The sequence below is a fragment of the Rana temporaria genome, chromosome 9 (assembly GCF_905171775.1).
Source record: "Rana temporaria chromosome 9, aRanTem1.1, whole genome shotgun sequence".
NCBI lineage: Eukaryota > Metazoa > Chordata > Amphibia > Anura > Ranidae > Rana > Rana temporaria.
This window is the reverse complement of record NC_053497.1, coordinates 60285419-60302460: the sequence shown is the minus strand read 5'-3', so window position 1 is coordinate 60302460 and position 17042 is coordinate 60285419. Positions and strand designations below refer to the sequence as shown.

The 17042-nt window shown below is 46.5% G+C and overlaps 1 protein-coding gene across 3 annotated transcripts in view; it reads right to left on the bottom strand.

Annotated features, from left to right (window-relative positions):
- VAMP7 (vesicle associated membrane protein 7) overlaps window positions 1-16287 on the bottom strand; it is a 45317-nt gene extending 29030 nt beyond the window's left edge. For 2 of the 3 annotated variants that reach the window (XM_040323627.1, XM_040323628.1), the window contains exon 1: window positions 16164-16287. Coding sequence is in view for 1 of the 3 variants with exons in the window: in XM_040323626.1 (XP_040179560.1) it covers window positions 8450-8463 (14 nt within the window). In the remaining 2 variants the exon portion in view is untranslated. Of the gene's footprint in view, window positions 1-8449; window positions 8530-16163 lie in introns of all 3 variants that reach the window. The other variant, XM_040323626.1, reaches the window with a different exon arrangement.
- Window positions 16288-17042: the final 755 nt, after the last annotated feature.

Sequence of the window (17042 nt, the reverse complement as noted above, 5' to 3'; positions counted from 1 at the left end):
TTTTTTTCGGACGGAATTTTGACTCAAACTTCAGTTGCATACACACGGTCACACAAGATTCCGACAGTCAAGAACCCGGTGACGTACAACACAACGAGCTGAAAAAGTTCAACAATTCCGAGCATGCGTCGAATTGATTCAGAGCATGCGCATCGGAATTGCATACACAGACGATCGGAATTTCCGACAAGAACTTTTTCCGTCGGAAAAATTGAGAACCAGCTCTCAAATTTTTTCTGTTGGAAATTCCGACAGAAAAAGTCCGATGGGGCATATACACAGTCGGAATTTCCAACCAAAAGCTCATCGAACTTTGCTTGTCGGAAATTCTGACCGTGTGTACGCGGCATAAGAGGTTCCAGCCATTATCTCATCTATCCAGAACAAAAATAAAAATAAAGCAAGCGAGGAGACTGTTGCTTTGATAGCGAGCATCATCTTTTTGCTGGCTGCGGTGTTAGAAGGCCATACGTCAAGTTGCGAATGTTACAGGGCACCTAGGAAGGGACAAGGTACTATATGCACTTTGTTCCATCAGGAACTGGATAACATAAAAAGAATACGTGATCATTTTCTTTAAAAGGGATTTTCCATGTTGCTCCTTGAAGACAGAATAAACTACACTCGACATTGACAAAGAGCAAAAGATATTATAGCCGCCTAGCAGGGACTCCTGAATGTGAAAACACCTGTGAAAAGTACCGTGGTGCCCAGTTCAAGGTGTGCCGTACTGCATTTGAAGCACATCTAGAGCCAACTACTTCTCTAGCAGGCAAGATGAAGGGAGATCTTAGGATGGTAGTAGTTTTGCTTGGCCACCAGTTTACTCATAACAGCAACCGGCTCTCCTACTAGTCAACTCCAAAGACTCCACAAAACTTGCCAGAAGAAGCCCAACAACATGACTGCAATAAACGTCATGTACTTCAACTGCGGGTTGAAGACGGGAAGAGCCACAGCCGTCCAAATGTTATCCGGCTGCAAGAGATGCCTGAAATTGCTACTGGACAGAAGCCATGGACAAAAGTGACGTCATCCTCAAATGTTTGGCAGGGAACCGATGCAGAAACTGGGTTCACTGGGTTGTGGTCTCATGCAGCAACCAACCAGACCACCCCTGTGTAAAATACACTTTTACAATATAAAAGAGGAGTTAATAAGGAGGACACGGGGAAGTGGAATTTGAAAGGGCCACAATTTACCTAATTTCCCGACTTATCCCACCTAACACTATATAAAAGAGAAGGCTGTTCAAACAATTATAGGGTTCCAAATCCAACAACACCTGCTAGCTAATTATTCCTTGTCTAAACAAGGCATGCAACAAGATAGCACCCCTGACCTGATCTAGGTGATCTCAGGAAGCCCAAAGTCCCTAAACAGCGCCATCCACAGTCTTAAAGCGGTGGTTCACCCTCATTACCAACATTTTAGCATTAAATTAGGCATAGTAACTCGAGCTACAGTATGCCTGTATTTATTTTTTTAGCCCTGTACTCACTGTGCAATCGTATAGATAAGATTCCGACTCCCCGCGGGGAATGGGCGTTCCTATCCAGAGGGAAGGTGATTGACGGCCGGCTATGGATCGTCACGCTCCCCGAAGATAGCCGGAGTAGGTCTCGGCTCTTCACGGCGCTATACGGCGCCTGCGCACAGACTATGCGCAGGCGCCGTGAAGAGCCAAGTCCTATTTCGGCTATTTCCGGAGAAGCGTGACGTGCCAGAGCCGGCCGTCAATCATCCTCCCTCTTGATAGGAACGCCCATTCCACGCAGGAACGCCCATTCCACGCGGGGAGTCGGAATCTTCAATAGAGGATTGCACAGCGAGTACGGGGCAAAAAAATAAAAATACAGGCATACTGTAGCTCGCGCTACTATGCTTAATTTTATGCTAGAAGAAAAAAATATATATATTTTTTTTTTTATAGGGTGAACCCCCGCTTTAAGCTGGCCAATCACACAGACTTATCTTTTCAGCCTGCAGGCTGAATGAAAAAATAAATCGAACGGCTAATGTTGTTACCTATTGAATACCCAAGTGAATATTTCACCTGCTTTACAAAAAAAAAGTTTTTAGCAGTAAGCTCTAGGAAATATTTTCTTTCAGCCTCTGGTACACACAGCGCTGCAGAGATGAGAAGTTTATTTTCGGTGGTTGAGTAACCCATGTAGCACTTAAGCCTCATACAGACGACCGGTTTTCCGGCAGGAAAACAGCCGGGAATCTTGACGGAAAAATAGAGAACCTGGCTCTCTTATTTTCTCGTCGGGATTCCCAGCAGAGTGTTTCCTGCCGAGAAAAACGGTCATCTGTATGCTTACCTGTCCTAAGGTAAACCCGCGCATGCTCGATAAGCCTTTGACGCATACGCCATAGCATACAAGGCATAGTGTAAGGTGTAGCAAGATGGCGGCGATGGCATCGAATGTGACGAGCGCCGGCTCGTCGGAGTCAATGACGTCACCACGTTCTTGCCATTCAAAAGAACGGCGGTTCTTTTGAATGTCCGTCTGTATGCACGGCTTGGCAAGCTTGAATGCCTTCAGGAAAACCAACGTTTTTTCCCCCGACGGGATTCACGGCCGTGTGTACAGGGCTTGAGTGTTATTTGGAAGTGGTTGGAGAGAGCCTTTATTATCTTTGGCCGTATCCAAGAAGGAGCTTGCCTGGATATTTATCTGTTCATGCTTGTTTGACTTTAGAAATGGAGGTCAAACCATAAGGCGAGAGCACACCCTGGGGCAATTGCAGGTAGAGGTGTCATTTGAGTCAATTGGCTTCACTATTAATACAACATATTTTTAGCAGTTTATGTGGACTATCACATATACACCATTTTATTTGTATTTTATTTGGACTCTGACACTGATCATTTTGGATTATTCATGCTATATGGCTAAATAGTTATGACTGCACTTGTCAATCACAGGCTATTCAGTTCTATAGTGTGGAATTTTATCAGAGATTTTGGACATTATTAAAGGCTAAAAATTCACCTTTCTGAATATGTTTACACCCATATCTAAGGTGTAACATGTAACACGTTTAGCATGCACCCCCCCTTCCTTTGACAGCGGGTGGGGGATCCTCTCTCTGCACCCACTGTCACAGTTTGATGGAGCGCCACACAGCGTCGTCATTCATTCATTCACAGTTTCCGGTAAATAGACTACAAGTACCGTCATCCATTGCGGCTTGCAGTTCTCAATCAACTGCGAGGACGCTGGTGAGCGCTCTCATAGTTCATTAACTAACTGCCTTCTTATATCAGAGGTACGAGCAGACAGCTATCCTGAGATCCTCGGGAGCCATGCAGTGCACCCATAATGTGCCGATTGTGGGTGCAATGCTCTGCAGGCTCCTTCGAAGGAAAAATAATAAATGCACTTTTTTTTTTACCTTGTTAACTACAGTAGCCCGGATTCAAAGAGCAATTGCGCCTGCGTAACCATAGTTACGCAGCGCAATTGCTTACTTGCGCCGGCGTAACGAATGCTCCTGATTCAGGAACCTCGTTACGCCGACTGCAGCCTAAGATATGCGTGGCATAAGGCTCTTATGCCCGCATATCTTAGGCTGCATTCTTGCGATGGCCGTTAGGTGGCGTTCCCGTTGTGCTCAGCGTATAGTATGCAAATTGCATACTAACGCCGATTCACAACGTTACGTCGTTTGCGTACGGCGGTTTTCGCGTAAGGCTGCGCCTGCTATTAGGGGCAGCCAATGTTACGTATACCCGTCGTTCCCACGTTGCGAAATTTAAAATTTACGTAGTTTGGGTAAGTGAATCATGAATGGCGCTGGACCCCATTCACTTTGAAGCAAATGACGTCCTTGCGACGTCATTTACCGCAATGCACGTCGGGAAAGTTTCCCGACGGAGCATGCGCTCTACGCTCGGTGCGGGAACGCGCCTAATTTAAATGATTCCCGCCCCCTACGGGATCATTTAAATTGCGCGCGCTTACGCCGGGCATTTTACCGGAGCGCACACGCAATTTACGGAGCTACTGCTCCGTGAATCGCGGGTAGCGCAGAAAATTTGCGGGGGCGCAGGGCAAAAACGGTGCCCTGCGCCTACGTAAAAAAAAGCGCAGATGTTACTGAATCTACCCAGTGTGTGTTTCCTTTCAGTTGCTGTACACTGCATATTTTTACTTTTATTATTTATTTTTGTACTTTGACATTTTTATTAAATACGCCTCTGCACCTCTGCATGTGGCTCAACTTTAAAAGCTTGTGCAAAGATTTTGGGACATTTTTATTCATAAACAGCATGGATGGATGAATCTGCCTTGTCAACTCTTGAATTTTGCCTGAAAATACCTGAACAGTGCCTGCAACTGGGTAGAGGTGCCGTTCGGCCAACAATTTTACAATCAAAGAATGTCGGGCGCAGTGGTGCCAACAGGGCAATTTTTGGCCAGTTCATTATGAACCGGAGAAACTTTGCTTTGTGTATGGCCAGCTTAGAGCACCGGAGTTCAGAAATAATTATGTCTATGACTAGCTTTAGCCCCTTCTTTGCCCGAGCTTACTGGTCAGTATTCTGGTTGGACCAGTTCTGCAGGAATACAAGCCCAGAAAGCAAATCTACCCGGCTGTGCATTTATCTGTCTAGGTGGAAGTGGAGCTCCGCTCTAACGATTTGATTTAGTCAGATGCACCAACCTTGTTTTACACAGCAGATGAACATTTTAGCAGACGTCAGAATTGGCAATGATGCAATCGGTGCATTTTGTTTACCAACATTTATAAATGGAACAAGGAAGAGCAGATTGTGAAACACTATATGGCCGAACCACGTGACGGCAGCCCAGACATGAATTATATTGCGACGGCTTTCTCATCAATTTCTCTTCTATTTAAGTGACAGATCAGTGATGACCTCATCATCTTTACAGAGCACTCTGCCATGATCTATGATCAACTTTAAGAGCGCCAAGAACCGCACAACACAACCACATTGTAGATTCAGGAACGCTGCAACCCTAGCTGTGAACACACACTTACCTCCCGTGTCCCAATGCCTCTTCCATCCCATCTAAGGATGAGCTCTGGCTTGTTCGCATAGAACACGTGCAGAGCCCGCCAGGAAGTGTGCACGGCGCTGCGCTAATAACAGCCAGGGAGACATTTCACGATCCCTGCAGCCGAGCATCGGGACAAGGTCTCCCTGGCTGTGATTAGCACAGCGCCGTGCACACTTCCTGGCGGGCTCTGCACGTGTTCTATGCGAACACGCCGGAGCTCATCCTTAATCCCATCATGCAATAGGAGCCTCCCCTATTCTGTTCCATAGGAGTTATATTATTCAGCATGATGCATTGGAGGGCACAAATATTTTCATTGTGGTGTGTTAACCTGTATGTGTATTATCACACAATAATGTATGCTGTGGTATGACAGCCCATTTGAATGAATGAATGAATGACTTGTATAGGGCTACACATGCAAACTGTATCGCCAGTGTCTGCTTGGCTGGTTCGGTCATTTTACCCCTAGGGATCTCGACACGCTTGGGACACACAGTCATACACATATATACTGGGCCAATTGGGACAAGATCCAATTTACCCACCAGCATGTTTTTGGAGTGTGGGAGGATAAGATTATGTAACATGAAATGTCATAATCATAGCTTCATGGCAGCTATTTGATGACAAGTAATTAAGAAATTAAGTTGATTGAAATAATATAATGTCATCTATGAAGAGAATAGAATAGAATGAACCTATAAAGTTAATTTGCTGTAGAATAGCTGGGGGAATAAATCACCGGAGTACCTGGAGGAAACCCACGCAGACACAGGGAGAACATGCAAACTCCAGGCAGATGGTGTCGTGGTTAGGATTCAAACCAGCGATCCTTTTGCTGCTAGGCGAAAGTGCTACTCACTACACCACTGTGCTGCCCCCATTTATTGTGGTGAAGTGCCAATACATCACAGTGGATCTAAAAATCTGACCTATGTTTTCTGATGCAGAACACTAATGCATGGTAATGCATTATCATACATTGTAGTGCAATGGGGGTACCATTCAAAATGAACTGCACTGCAACATACCAAGTCATAACGAGGAATAAAATGTGTGCATTACGACCTTCACACCAGATAAAGCCAAGAGAAGGAACTTGGCTCTGGTTTAGCCCAATTCATTCCCCCAGCTATTCTACAACAAATTATATATATATATATATATTTTTTTTTTTTATACATACCTGAAGTGCCTCCCCGCGCTGCCTCCTTGGGAATGGGGGAGCGGTGTCTTCTGGAACCTTGTGTGTGTCCCAGGAGACGTTTCCCATTCACGTCGCGCGGAACGGCTCGCGCATGCGCAGTAGGGAATCAGGCTGTTAAGCCGCAAGGCTTCACTTCCTGATTGCCTCACCAAGGATGGCGGCGGGGCAGCCAAAACCCAAGTGTTTGCTTGGCTTCGGCTGCCATCATCGCGGGCACCCTGGACAGGTAAGTGTCCTTAGTAGCTGCTGACTTTAATTATTTTTGTTTTTTAAACCGGACCTCCTCTTTAAAAGGTCTCAAGCCCCAGAATGCATAATAGTTGTACCCCACTGTAAGAAAAGGAGGAAAAACTTTAGGAAATAAAAAAAAAAAAAAAAAAAAAGAACTCTATTCTCTGTCAATTTTATATTGTTCTGTTTTAGCCAAGAAACGACAGAAGGAAAATGCTTAGCAATAAAAAATAAATAAAAAATGGTCAAACCCTCCCCCACTATATAAAAAAAAAAAAGCTAGCCTGCCAGATCCACAATTTTACATGTTATTAGCACATGTTCTGCAGCGCAGGTTTGCATTGACATTTTCACCAATAGACACTTTTACGCAGGTCGACGTATAATAAAAAAATGGACATGACCATTTCTTTATTGCACATGGATGACCTACCACCGCTTAACACAATAGGTAAACGGTGTACAAGTATTAATGTAATAAACGCATTATTGTGACTGGGCCTTTATACCCTTATGGACCTTTTCTGTGCACGGCAAAGTCTTCATATATGGTATGAGCCGCCCCAATCTTTATAAATTGACATTTCAGTTAGATTTCCTGCTCAGAAGCAATGCTAACCATAACACAACATTAGCAGAAGATGCCCAAATGGTGGTGCTAAAGAGCCGAAAAACCACGTAGTTTCATGTTTGTTGGCCGTCAGTTCTAAGCCGTTTGTATGCAAGCAAGTTCCTTCCCAACGCCATTTCGGACAATAGTCCTATGCTTTGTCCGCGGAAAATCCAATCGTGTGTACCAGGCTTAAATGTCACCCCAATGCACACATACAGCATAAAATAAATGTAGCTGCCCTTCACTGCAGCACAATGCAAAGATGTGAATGCACCTTGTAATGTGGTCACTACACTGGCTAAAAAAATATATGGGTACGTTTGTGTTCTTTAAAGCGGAGCTCTGCTGAAAAAAAAATTATTAAAAGCCAGCAGCTACAAATACTGCAGCTGCTGACTTTTAATATTAGGACACTTACCTGTCCTGGAGTCCAGCGCCATCCGCAGCAGAGAACGAGCGATCGCTCATCACTCTGCTGCCCCCCCCACCCCGCCATCCTCGGTGAGGGAACCAGGAAGTGAAGCGCTCCGGCTTCACTGCCCGGTTCCCTACTGAGCATGTGCGAGTCGCTGTGTACTGGCTGGGAGCCAAGTGTTCCCAGAACACAACCGGGGAGGGGGGGATGGGGGGACGGTAGGTGACGTCATGCCCGCAGTCTGCCCGAGACTGTGGCTGGAAGTGGGTGCAAATACCTGGTCTTTAGACAGGTATCTGCACCCCCCTGAAAGGTGTCAAATGTGACACCGGAGGGGGGGGGGGGGAGGGTTCTCATCAGCGGGAGTTCCACTTTAGGGTGGTGCTCCGCTTTAAGTGCATGTAAATGCACACAGTTTTTAATGGAACTTTATAGTTTCCTTTCACCATACACTAAGGCCGGAATCACACTAGTGCGGTGAATTTGGAGACCTGGGTTAGAGGAGAGTGGGGGAGAAGTGTATTGAGCTGAATGAGAGAAATTCCTTAAGAGAACTGAACACATCTGCGAATTCAGCTGTGTACCCATAGAAGATAATGGGCTTGAATTTGCACCTGAGCCGCACCGCAATGCCTAAAAGACGCACACGGTTTGGCGGCAAGGCGTAGTGCGAATGCATCGCACATATGTGAACCAGCCTCATTGAAAACAATGTATTTTAAAATGTTCTGCGAATTGGATGCGGTTTAAGCCGCACTCAATTTGCATAGGTGTGAACCTGGCCTAAACCTAGAGTGCATTGATGTAAAGCGGCCACAAAAGAAAAAAAAAAAAAAAAAAAAAGGGATTTCTGATTAAACTACATTTTCATGCAATTAAAATACATTTATTGTACTGCAGGAACACAGATAAATATGAACAGAACCTTATAGTTAACCAACCTCCACTTGGCCATTAGTCCAGCTGCAACTTCATGCAGTTTCCACGTCTCCTCCAAACAGACAATAGTACACAATACACACTGCAGGAAGAAGCATGTGATGAAGCATCATCATTAGAATGCTGACATTGGAAGAATGCCTTTTTTCTCAGCAAAAGTGGACTTTCATGTAAAGTGAGATTGTGTTTCACATAAACCAAACTAAGAAACTGAAAGCGGACGTTCACATAACCGTACACATGACATACAGGATCTACACGATAAACCAGTCCGTATGGAGCTCAGGACAATTGTACACACATATGGTAAAGTCATCTCTATACTGGATTTTCTGATAAAGTCCAAAATACAGTAAAACCTTGGATTGCGAGTATAATTTGTTCCAGAAACATGCTTGTAATCCAAAGCACTTGTATATCAAAGCAAACTTCCCCATAAGAAATAATGGAAACTCAAATCATTTCTTCCACAACCATTTATTCATAAGTCCTTCAGTTTATAGTCCATATAAAAGATTATAGCAATGTGATAGGTTGTGTAACCATAACATGTCCATCCACAAATGGAAGCCTCCACAAGGGGATGAGAAGCAAAATCCAGCAGGAGCTACAGAGTATAAAAGAGAAGAGAGGCACCTCTAAGTGTAGCAATATGTTACAAAATGTTGTACCTTCATTAAATGTAACCATATTGCTACACTTAGAGGCGCCTCTCTTCTATTTCATACTCAGTTGTGACATGACGCTACTCTTATATCAAGACATCGCTTGTATATCAAGGCAACATTTATTGAAAAATTTTGCAAAACGCTCTCAAACCAAGGTTTTACTGTAACCGTCATTATGACCCTCCAATGAACTGATATCTGATCATTATGTTCTCCAATCAACTAAATACAATCCACTATTGATCATGCTAATAGACATGACAGTTGTTAAACATTTTAAAATACTTGGGGGACAATCAGATTTCTAGTATTTCCTCCAGACCTCAGCAGACACCACCAAGTGATAGATAGCAGTGAAAAAGAAAAAAAGAAGAAGAAAAAAGTTTGCTGAGCAAGTTCCAATTTCCTCAACAGACTGCATTCCACTAACAGCATCGCCATCCACTAAATACACAGCAGTGCTTACTTCTGATATAGAAGGACCGGCATGGGCGTCCGCAGAATTTTTTTTTTTTGGGGGGGGGGGGTCATTATTTTAAGGTTACCCATGCTCGCTCCCTTTTGACAAAAGCGTGTTGCCATGTACAGGGTGCAGAATCCCAGGCGTGCGCTATGTACAGGGTGCAGAATCCCAGGCGTGCGCCATGTACAGGGTGCAGAATCCCAGGCGTGCGCTATGTACAGGGTGCAGAATCCCAGGCGTGCGCCATGTACAGGGTGCAGAATCCCAGGCGTGCGCCATGTACAGGGTGCAGAATCCCAGGCGTGCGCCATGTACAGGGTGCAGAATCCCAGGCGTGCGCCATGTACAGGGTGCAGAATCCCAGGCGTGCGCCATGTACAGGGTGCAGAATCCCAGGCGTGCGCCATGTACAGGGTGCAGAATCCCAGGCGTGCGCCATGTACAGGGTGCAGAATCCCAGGCGTGCGCTAGGCCAGTATGCATACCCAATCCCCCCACAGAGCTCTCTTCCCCCCACAGAAGAGAATCATCTCACAGTGGCAGGTCAGGCTCCTGGCACAGGCTCCTGTTGATGCACGCTGCAGGCTTGAGGGGCTCTGGATAGCCCGCCCCTCCTCTGTGGTATATGCAGAACTGGGAGAGCAGGAAGGGTTTTGTGTGTGCCGACTCCTGATGCTAGAGACCAGCTCTGTCTTAACATCGGACAATGAAAAACCCTGCCGGCTGCCGTCCACAGTGCAATTTTCCTTCCTGGAACATAGAGAGCGTTCCAGCGCCCGCTGACACTCTGCGCCTATGGCGGACACCTTGCTGATCCCTTATTTCAGGGGGGGGGGGCGCTTGACTCCCCTTGCCCCTACCTGCGGACGCCCATGAGGACCGGTATCTTGATTACTATATGGTAAGGTATGTCTTAAAAACAGCAGTAGACTTGTACAAGTGGTTTAAAGTCTAGGGCCAATGTGATATAGATCAGATGGCTGCACCAGGGCAGAAATCCTGTTTGAATGGTGCTCTTATACCAAACCGATGCTGGTAGTCCTGGGATAGATGCGCCACCCATCAAGATACAACAGGTGCAACCAAAAGACCAACCATACTAGTGCAAACAGTCTCCATGTGAATAGATACAGAAGCCTACAAAGTCATACAGAAACTTGTCTCTATCATATGCATATGAGAATGGACCCATGGCAGTTCCTCCAGCACATACTTAACATTGGGACACAAGCCCACCAATGACAGGGCAGCTCCAACACATGATCAGTCAAATTTATTATTATGGCACACAAGCCCACATCCCACCAATACATGCTCATCCTAATTTATTATCTTGGGACACAAGCTCCTGTCCCATCAATGATGGTTCCGATGGCAGTTCCTCCAACACACACTTAATGAAATGTATTATCATGGGACACAAGTTTTCATCCAACCAATGAAAGTACTCACGGTAGTTCCTCCAACACATGCTCATCCCGATATATTAATATGAGACACAAGCCCTCATCTAACTAGTGACAATACCCTGGGTAGTTCCTTCAGCTCATTCTACCTTATTAATATGGGACACAAGCCTACATTCCACCAATGGCAGCGTCTACTAGAGCTGCACGATTCTGGCTAAAATGAGAATCACAATTTTTTTTGCTTAGAAGAAAGATCACGATTCTCACGGCGTAACATCTTCCACGTAAAAAAAAAAAAAAAAATGGGGCTAACTTTACTTTTTCGTGTTTTTTTTTATTTTTTTCATTGAAGTGTATTTTTTCCCAAAAAACTGCATTTGAAAGACTGCTAGGCAAATACAGTGTGACATAAAATATTGCAGCAATTTCCATTTTATTCCCTAGGGTCTCTGCTAAAATATATATAATGTTTGGGGGTTCCACGTAATTTTCTAGCAAAAAAAAAAAAAAAAAAAAATATTGATTTTAACTTAAAGGGGTGTTCTGGAAAAAAATAAAGAATTAAAAGCCAGCAGCTACACATACTACAGCTACGGCTTTTAATAAATGGATACTTACCTGTCTTGCAGTCCCTCGATGTCAGCACCACAGCTGATGTTTCCCATCAGCTGTCGGGTGCTGCCGTCGCCATTGCAGGTAAGGGAAACCGGGAGTGTAGCCTTTCGGCTTCACGCCGGGAACCCTACTGTGCATGCGTGAGGCTCACTCCTCTCTCCTATTAGCCCGGCGGCAAGGGGAGGTAGAGGAGAGAGCCCCATGGTGACGTCAGGGCCGTGGCCGGATTCCCGGAAGTGGGAAAGGATACCAGTCTTTGACAGGTATCCTGTCCCCCCTCCCCTGAAAGGTGCCGATTGTGGCACCAGAGGGGGGGGGGGAATCCGATAAGCAGGAGTTCCACTTTAGGGTGGAGCTCCACCTTAAACAAGTGTCAGAAAAAGATTTATAGCCAGATTCAGGTACGGCGGCGCATCTTTCAGGCAGCGTATCGTATTTACGCTACGCCGCCGTAAGTCAGAGAGGGAAGTGCTGTATTCACAAAGCACTTGCCTCCTAAGTTACGGCGGCGTAGCGTAAATGGGGCCGGCGTAAGCGTGCCTAATTCAAATGAGGATGAGGGGGCGTATGTAAATGGATGGTGACCCGACGTGATTGAAGTTTTTTACGAACGGCGCATGCGCCGTCCGTGTACATATCCCAGTGTACATTGCTCCAAAGTACGCCGCAAGGACGTATTGGTTTCGACATGAACGTAAATTACGTCCAGCCCCATTCACGGACGACTTACGCAAACGACGTAAAAATTTCACATTTCGATGCGGGAACGACGGCCATACTTAACATTGACTAGGCCAGCTATTTGTTCGACTAACTTTACGCTGGAAAAAGCCTTACATAAACAACGTAAAAAAAATGCGCCGGGCGCACGTACGTTTCAGAATCGGCGTATCTAGTCATTTGCATATTCTACGCCAAACTCAACGGAAGCGCCACCTAGTGGCCAGCGTAAATAGGCAATCTCCTCAATGGAAAAAAAGTAGTTTAAATCTATCTAAAATGAAAAAATAAAATGTTTTAACCATAGATACAGTTTAACAATAAACTTAAATTAGTATCTCATTAGAATCATTCTGCGTGGCGCTGACATTCATTGCATTGCCCGTGATGGAGCTGGGCACGGCCCACATAGGACTGGTTTATATTTCTGATGGTCTCTTAGATGTCCCTTTCATGTTCTTGGAGATAACGAATGTGTTGCGATAGTGTGTGTGACATAACTACAGCTGGGAAGTGCATGTTGTGTAAAAGAGGAGGAAATGAGCCGACAAGATAACTGATCTTACTGACCGATCTCATCAGAGAAGACCTAAAGTCTGCAGGAAACCCCCCCCCCCCCCCCACCGTTGGGCACAGCTACCAACATCATCATCTGGACTGGAAGACCAGGTTACTGCAGCTTAACCACTTCAATACCGGGCATTTTCACCCCCTTCCTACCCAGGCCAATTTTCAGCACTAACATTTTGAATGACAATTGCGCAGTCATGCAACACTTTACACATACGAAAATTGATAATTCCCCCCCCCCCCCCCCCACAAATAGAACTTTCTTTTGGGGGTATTTGATCACCGCTGCGGTTTTTATTTTTTTGCGCTATAAACAAAAAAAGACAGACAATAAAAATAAAATAAAAAATATAATAATTTTTACTTTTTGCTATAATAAATATCCCAATAAAAAAAAAAAAATGTCTTCCTCAGTTTAGGCCGAAATGCATTCTTCTACATATTTTTGGTAAAAAAAAAAAAAATCGCAATAGGTGTACATTGATTGGTTTGCACAAAAGTTATAGCATCTACAAAATAGGGGATAGGTGTATGGCATTTTTATTAAGTAATAGCAACAATCTGCGACATTGCGGCGGACAGATCAGACACTTTTGACACTATTTTGGGACCATTCACATTTATACAGCGATCAGTGCTATAAAAATGCACCGATTACTGTGTAAATGTCACTGGCAAGGAAGAGGTTAAATGTGTTACCTAGGGATTCTAATTGTGGGGGGAGGGGACCGATCGGTGTTCCTATATACAAGGAACACACGATCGGTCTCCTCTCCCCTGATAGGACGTGGATCTGTGCGTTTAAACTAGGGGTGCAACGGAATAAAAAACTCACGGTACGGATCGGATCATTTTTCGGATCAGCAAAGAAAAAAAAATCTCCCCCACTGCAGTGGCATCACTGGGGTTGGTATCATCTGGTGCAAAAAAAAAAAATTGTGTCACCCCCACCAACTATAGTCCCCCCTCAGTACAGACCCCCTCCATCATTATAGACCCCCCCCTCAGTACAGACACCCCCACCTCCGTTACAGACCTCCCAGTAGTACACCCCCCCCTTCAGTACAGACACCCCCCAGTAATACAGACAGTAACCCCCCCCTCAGTGCAGACACCCCCCAGTAGTACAGACAGTAACCCCCCCTCAGCGCAGACACCCCCCAGTAGTACAGACAGTAACCCCCCCTCAGCGCAGACACCCCCCAGTAGTACAGACAGTAACCCCCCCCTCAGCGCAGACACCCCCCAGTAGTACAGACAGTAACCCCCCCTCAGCGCAGACACCCCTCAGTACAGACCCCCTCCACTGAAACTTTCATTTTCCATGTTGGATGGAGTAGGGAAGGGTTAGTATTTTGCTGTGTCCCATTGAGGAGATTTCCCTTCATATCCTGCCCCAGAGACTCCACAAATCTCCACAAAGTGAGGGAAATTCCCCCTCTTAGGCCCCATTCACACTTCACGCAGCGGGCGCGTTCTCGCTCACGATTTGGTGCGACCGATTTTCATGCGATTCTGCACGTCACGCATAGGGCAGCTCAATTACTTCAATGGGTTGCCCTATGCACGAGTGTCCGCCCCAAAATATGCGTTGGCTCCTTTCAGGGCGACAGGCTTGACGCCATTTTTAAAGTCGCATTTTGCCTTGATTCTGTAACGCAACAATCACGGCAAAATCGCACTGCATTTGGTGTGTCATTTAAAATTAACGTGCATCGCACGATCTGCACCGATTGTTATGCAATTTGGTACCGCAGGCGGAATCGCGGCAATTCCACCCATGACTCCAAATCGCCAAAATGTGAATGGGGCCCCAGGCAGGGATCACATTTTGCTCCCTGCGTGCCACGAATGGGCCGCTCCAGGCGTGCCACCAATGGGCCGCTCCAGGCGTGCCACAAATGGGCCGCTCCAGGCGTGCCACAAATGGGCCGCTCCAGGCGTGCCACAAATGGGCCGCTCCAGGCGTGCCACAAATGGGCCGCTCCAGGCGTGCCACAAATGGGCCGCTCCAGGCGTGCCACCAATGGGCCGCTCCAGGCGTGCCACAAATGGGCCGCTCCAGGCGTGCCACCAATGGGCCGCTCCAGGCGTGCCACCAATGGGCCGCTCCAGGCGTGCCACAAATGGGCCGCTCCAGGCGTGCCACAAATGGGCCGCTCCAGGCGTGCCACAAATGGGCCGCTCCAGGCGTGCCACGAATGGGCCGCTCCAGGCGTGCCACGAATGGGCCGCTCCAGGCGTGCCACGAATGGACCGCTCCAGGCGTGCCACGAATGGACCGCTCCAGGCGTGCCACGAATGGACCGCTCCAGGTGTGCCGCGAATGGGCCGCTCCAGGTGTGCCGCGAATGGGCCACTCCAGGTGTGCCGCGAATGGGCCACTCCAGGTGTGCCACGAATGGACCAAATAAACGCTTGAACCTTTTAGGACTTGGAGCGTCCCACGATAAAACGCCCATCTGCCAGCTGTGCTTGGGGGTAATATTACCGTGTAAGCGTGTTTGTAGCGAGTTTCTTGCAGGTTCCGGAAACCTGTGAGCGCAATCTCAGAGCTCTCTATATGTACTGCTTCCCCTCTGAAGAGTGATCTATGGTGGATCACTTTTCAGGGGGCATTTGACAGGTGGCAAGGAGGCGATACGTCACCTCTTGAAAGGCGCTGTGTTTGGCAGCGGCACCGTTTAATCATTACTGCAAAGCACAGCATGTGTACAGCCCTGAATGGCTGCAGATCTGTACTTAGGGGGGCAGTTGGGGAAAGGGGGGCGGAAAACCCCCGGCGCAACCGCTTCCTCTTTTACACCCACAGGGCGCCCATGTGAACTGGGGTCCCCACTGGAAGATTTGCCCTCACCTCAACAAACATTCTGCATTTCCTGTCATTGGACAATGCTGACCTGTATAGACAGAGGCTCCAACCCCTCCCCCTCCCCCTCTATATAAACCTATAATGAATGTTGTCACCTGGGGAGGAGTAGAGGAATATGAAGTAAACACAGGCTGGTGGGGTCACTACAGGACATCCAATCCCAAGACAGGGAAGGGCACACTAGTGAAGTCTGTGCTCACAGCGACCAATCAGATTCCAGGATCCCCCTCAGAGTGCAGTGAGGGGTTGCCATGGGTAACAGCCCTGTGTTTCCTATGTGTCAAACTCTATGACATGCTGATGTGAGGCTTCGTGCCCCCCTCCCCCACTCCTCTGAGTCATGCTCCCTCTCCCTGAGCCCGCTCCATCCTCCCCGGGCCGGGCTCGCTCTGCTCCTACCTGGAAGTGCTCGCGCTCTACACAGTCTTCTTTCCTGATCACAAAGCTGATTGCATGTCAGATCTCCCTCTGCTCGCTCCTCCCCCTTCTCTAAGGACAGGTCACGCTGACTTCCGCAGCTGACTCTTTGTCAGAGTGAAGCATCATGGGAGATGTAGTCCTGGCTGCTGATTGATGCTCACACCGGGACAGTGACAGCCGATTCCGGGACACACACACACAGATCATCAGATGTATCCAATGAGGCTGACTGTCAGTACACATAATGCTGGCCATACACACTTCAATAAATGTTTGATCCTTTTCTGATCAATCGCTCCTAATAGGAATAATCAACCAACGATCGATATGCCAAACGTGGGGAATTCGACAGATAGTTGGAAGATAATTGTGGCCGTAGACACACCAATACATGTTTGATCCTTTTCTAACCAATCGCTATTCGCTACCAACAGTAATAATTAATCAATTTTCAACAACACGATCGATATGCCAAACATGGAGAATTCGACAGATAGTTGGATGATAATGGTGGCCATAGACACGCCAATAAATGATCAATTTCATTCCCAATCAGTCTCTCCCAATAGGAATAATCAATCAATAGTAAACAACACAATCGATCAATATGTCACACACAGGAAAGTGGAGTTCATTAGATGGCTGGAAGATAATGGTGGCCATACACATCAATAAATTACTGATTTATTTTCTAATCAATCTTTTCTGATAGGAATAAACAATCTGAGGAATAATCAATCATTAGTCAGCAACGCGATCGGTATGCCAAAGTTGGGAAATTCGATAGATAGTTGGAGGATAATAAGTGGCCGTACACATTTCAATAAATGTTTGATCCTTTTCTGATCAATCGCTATT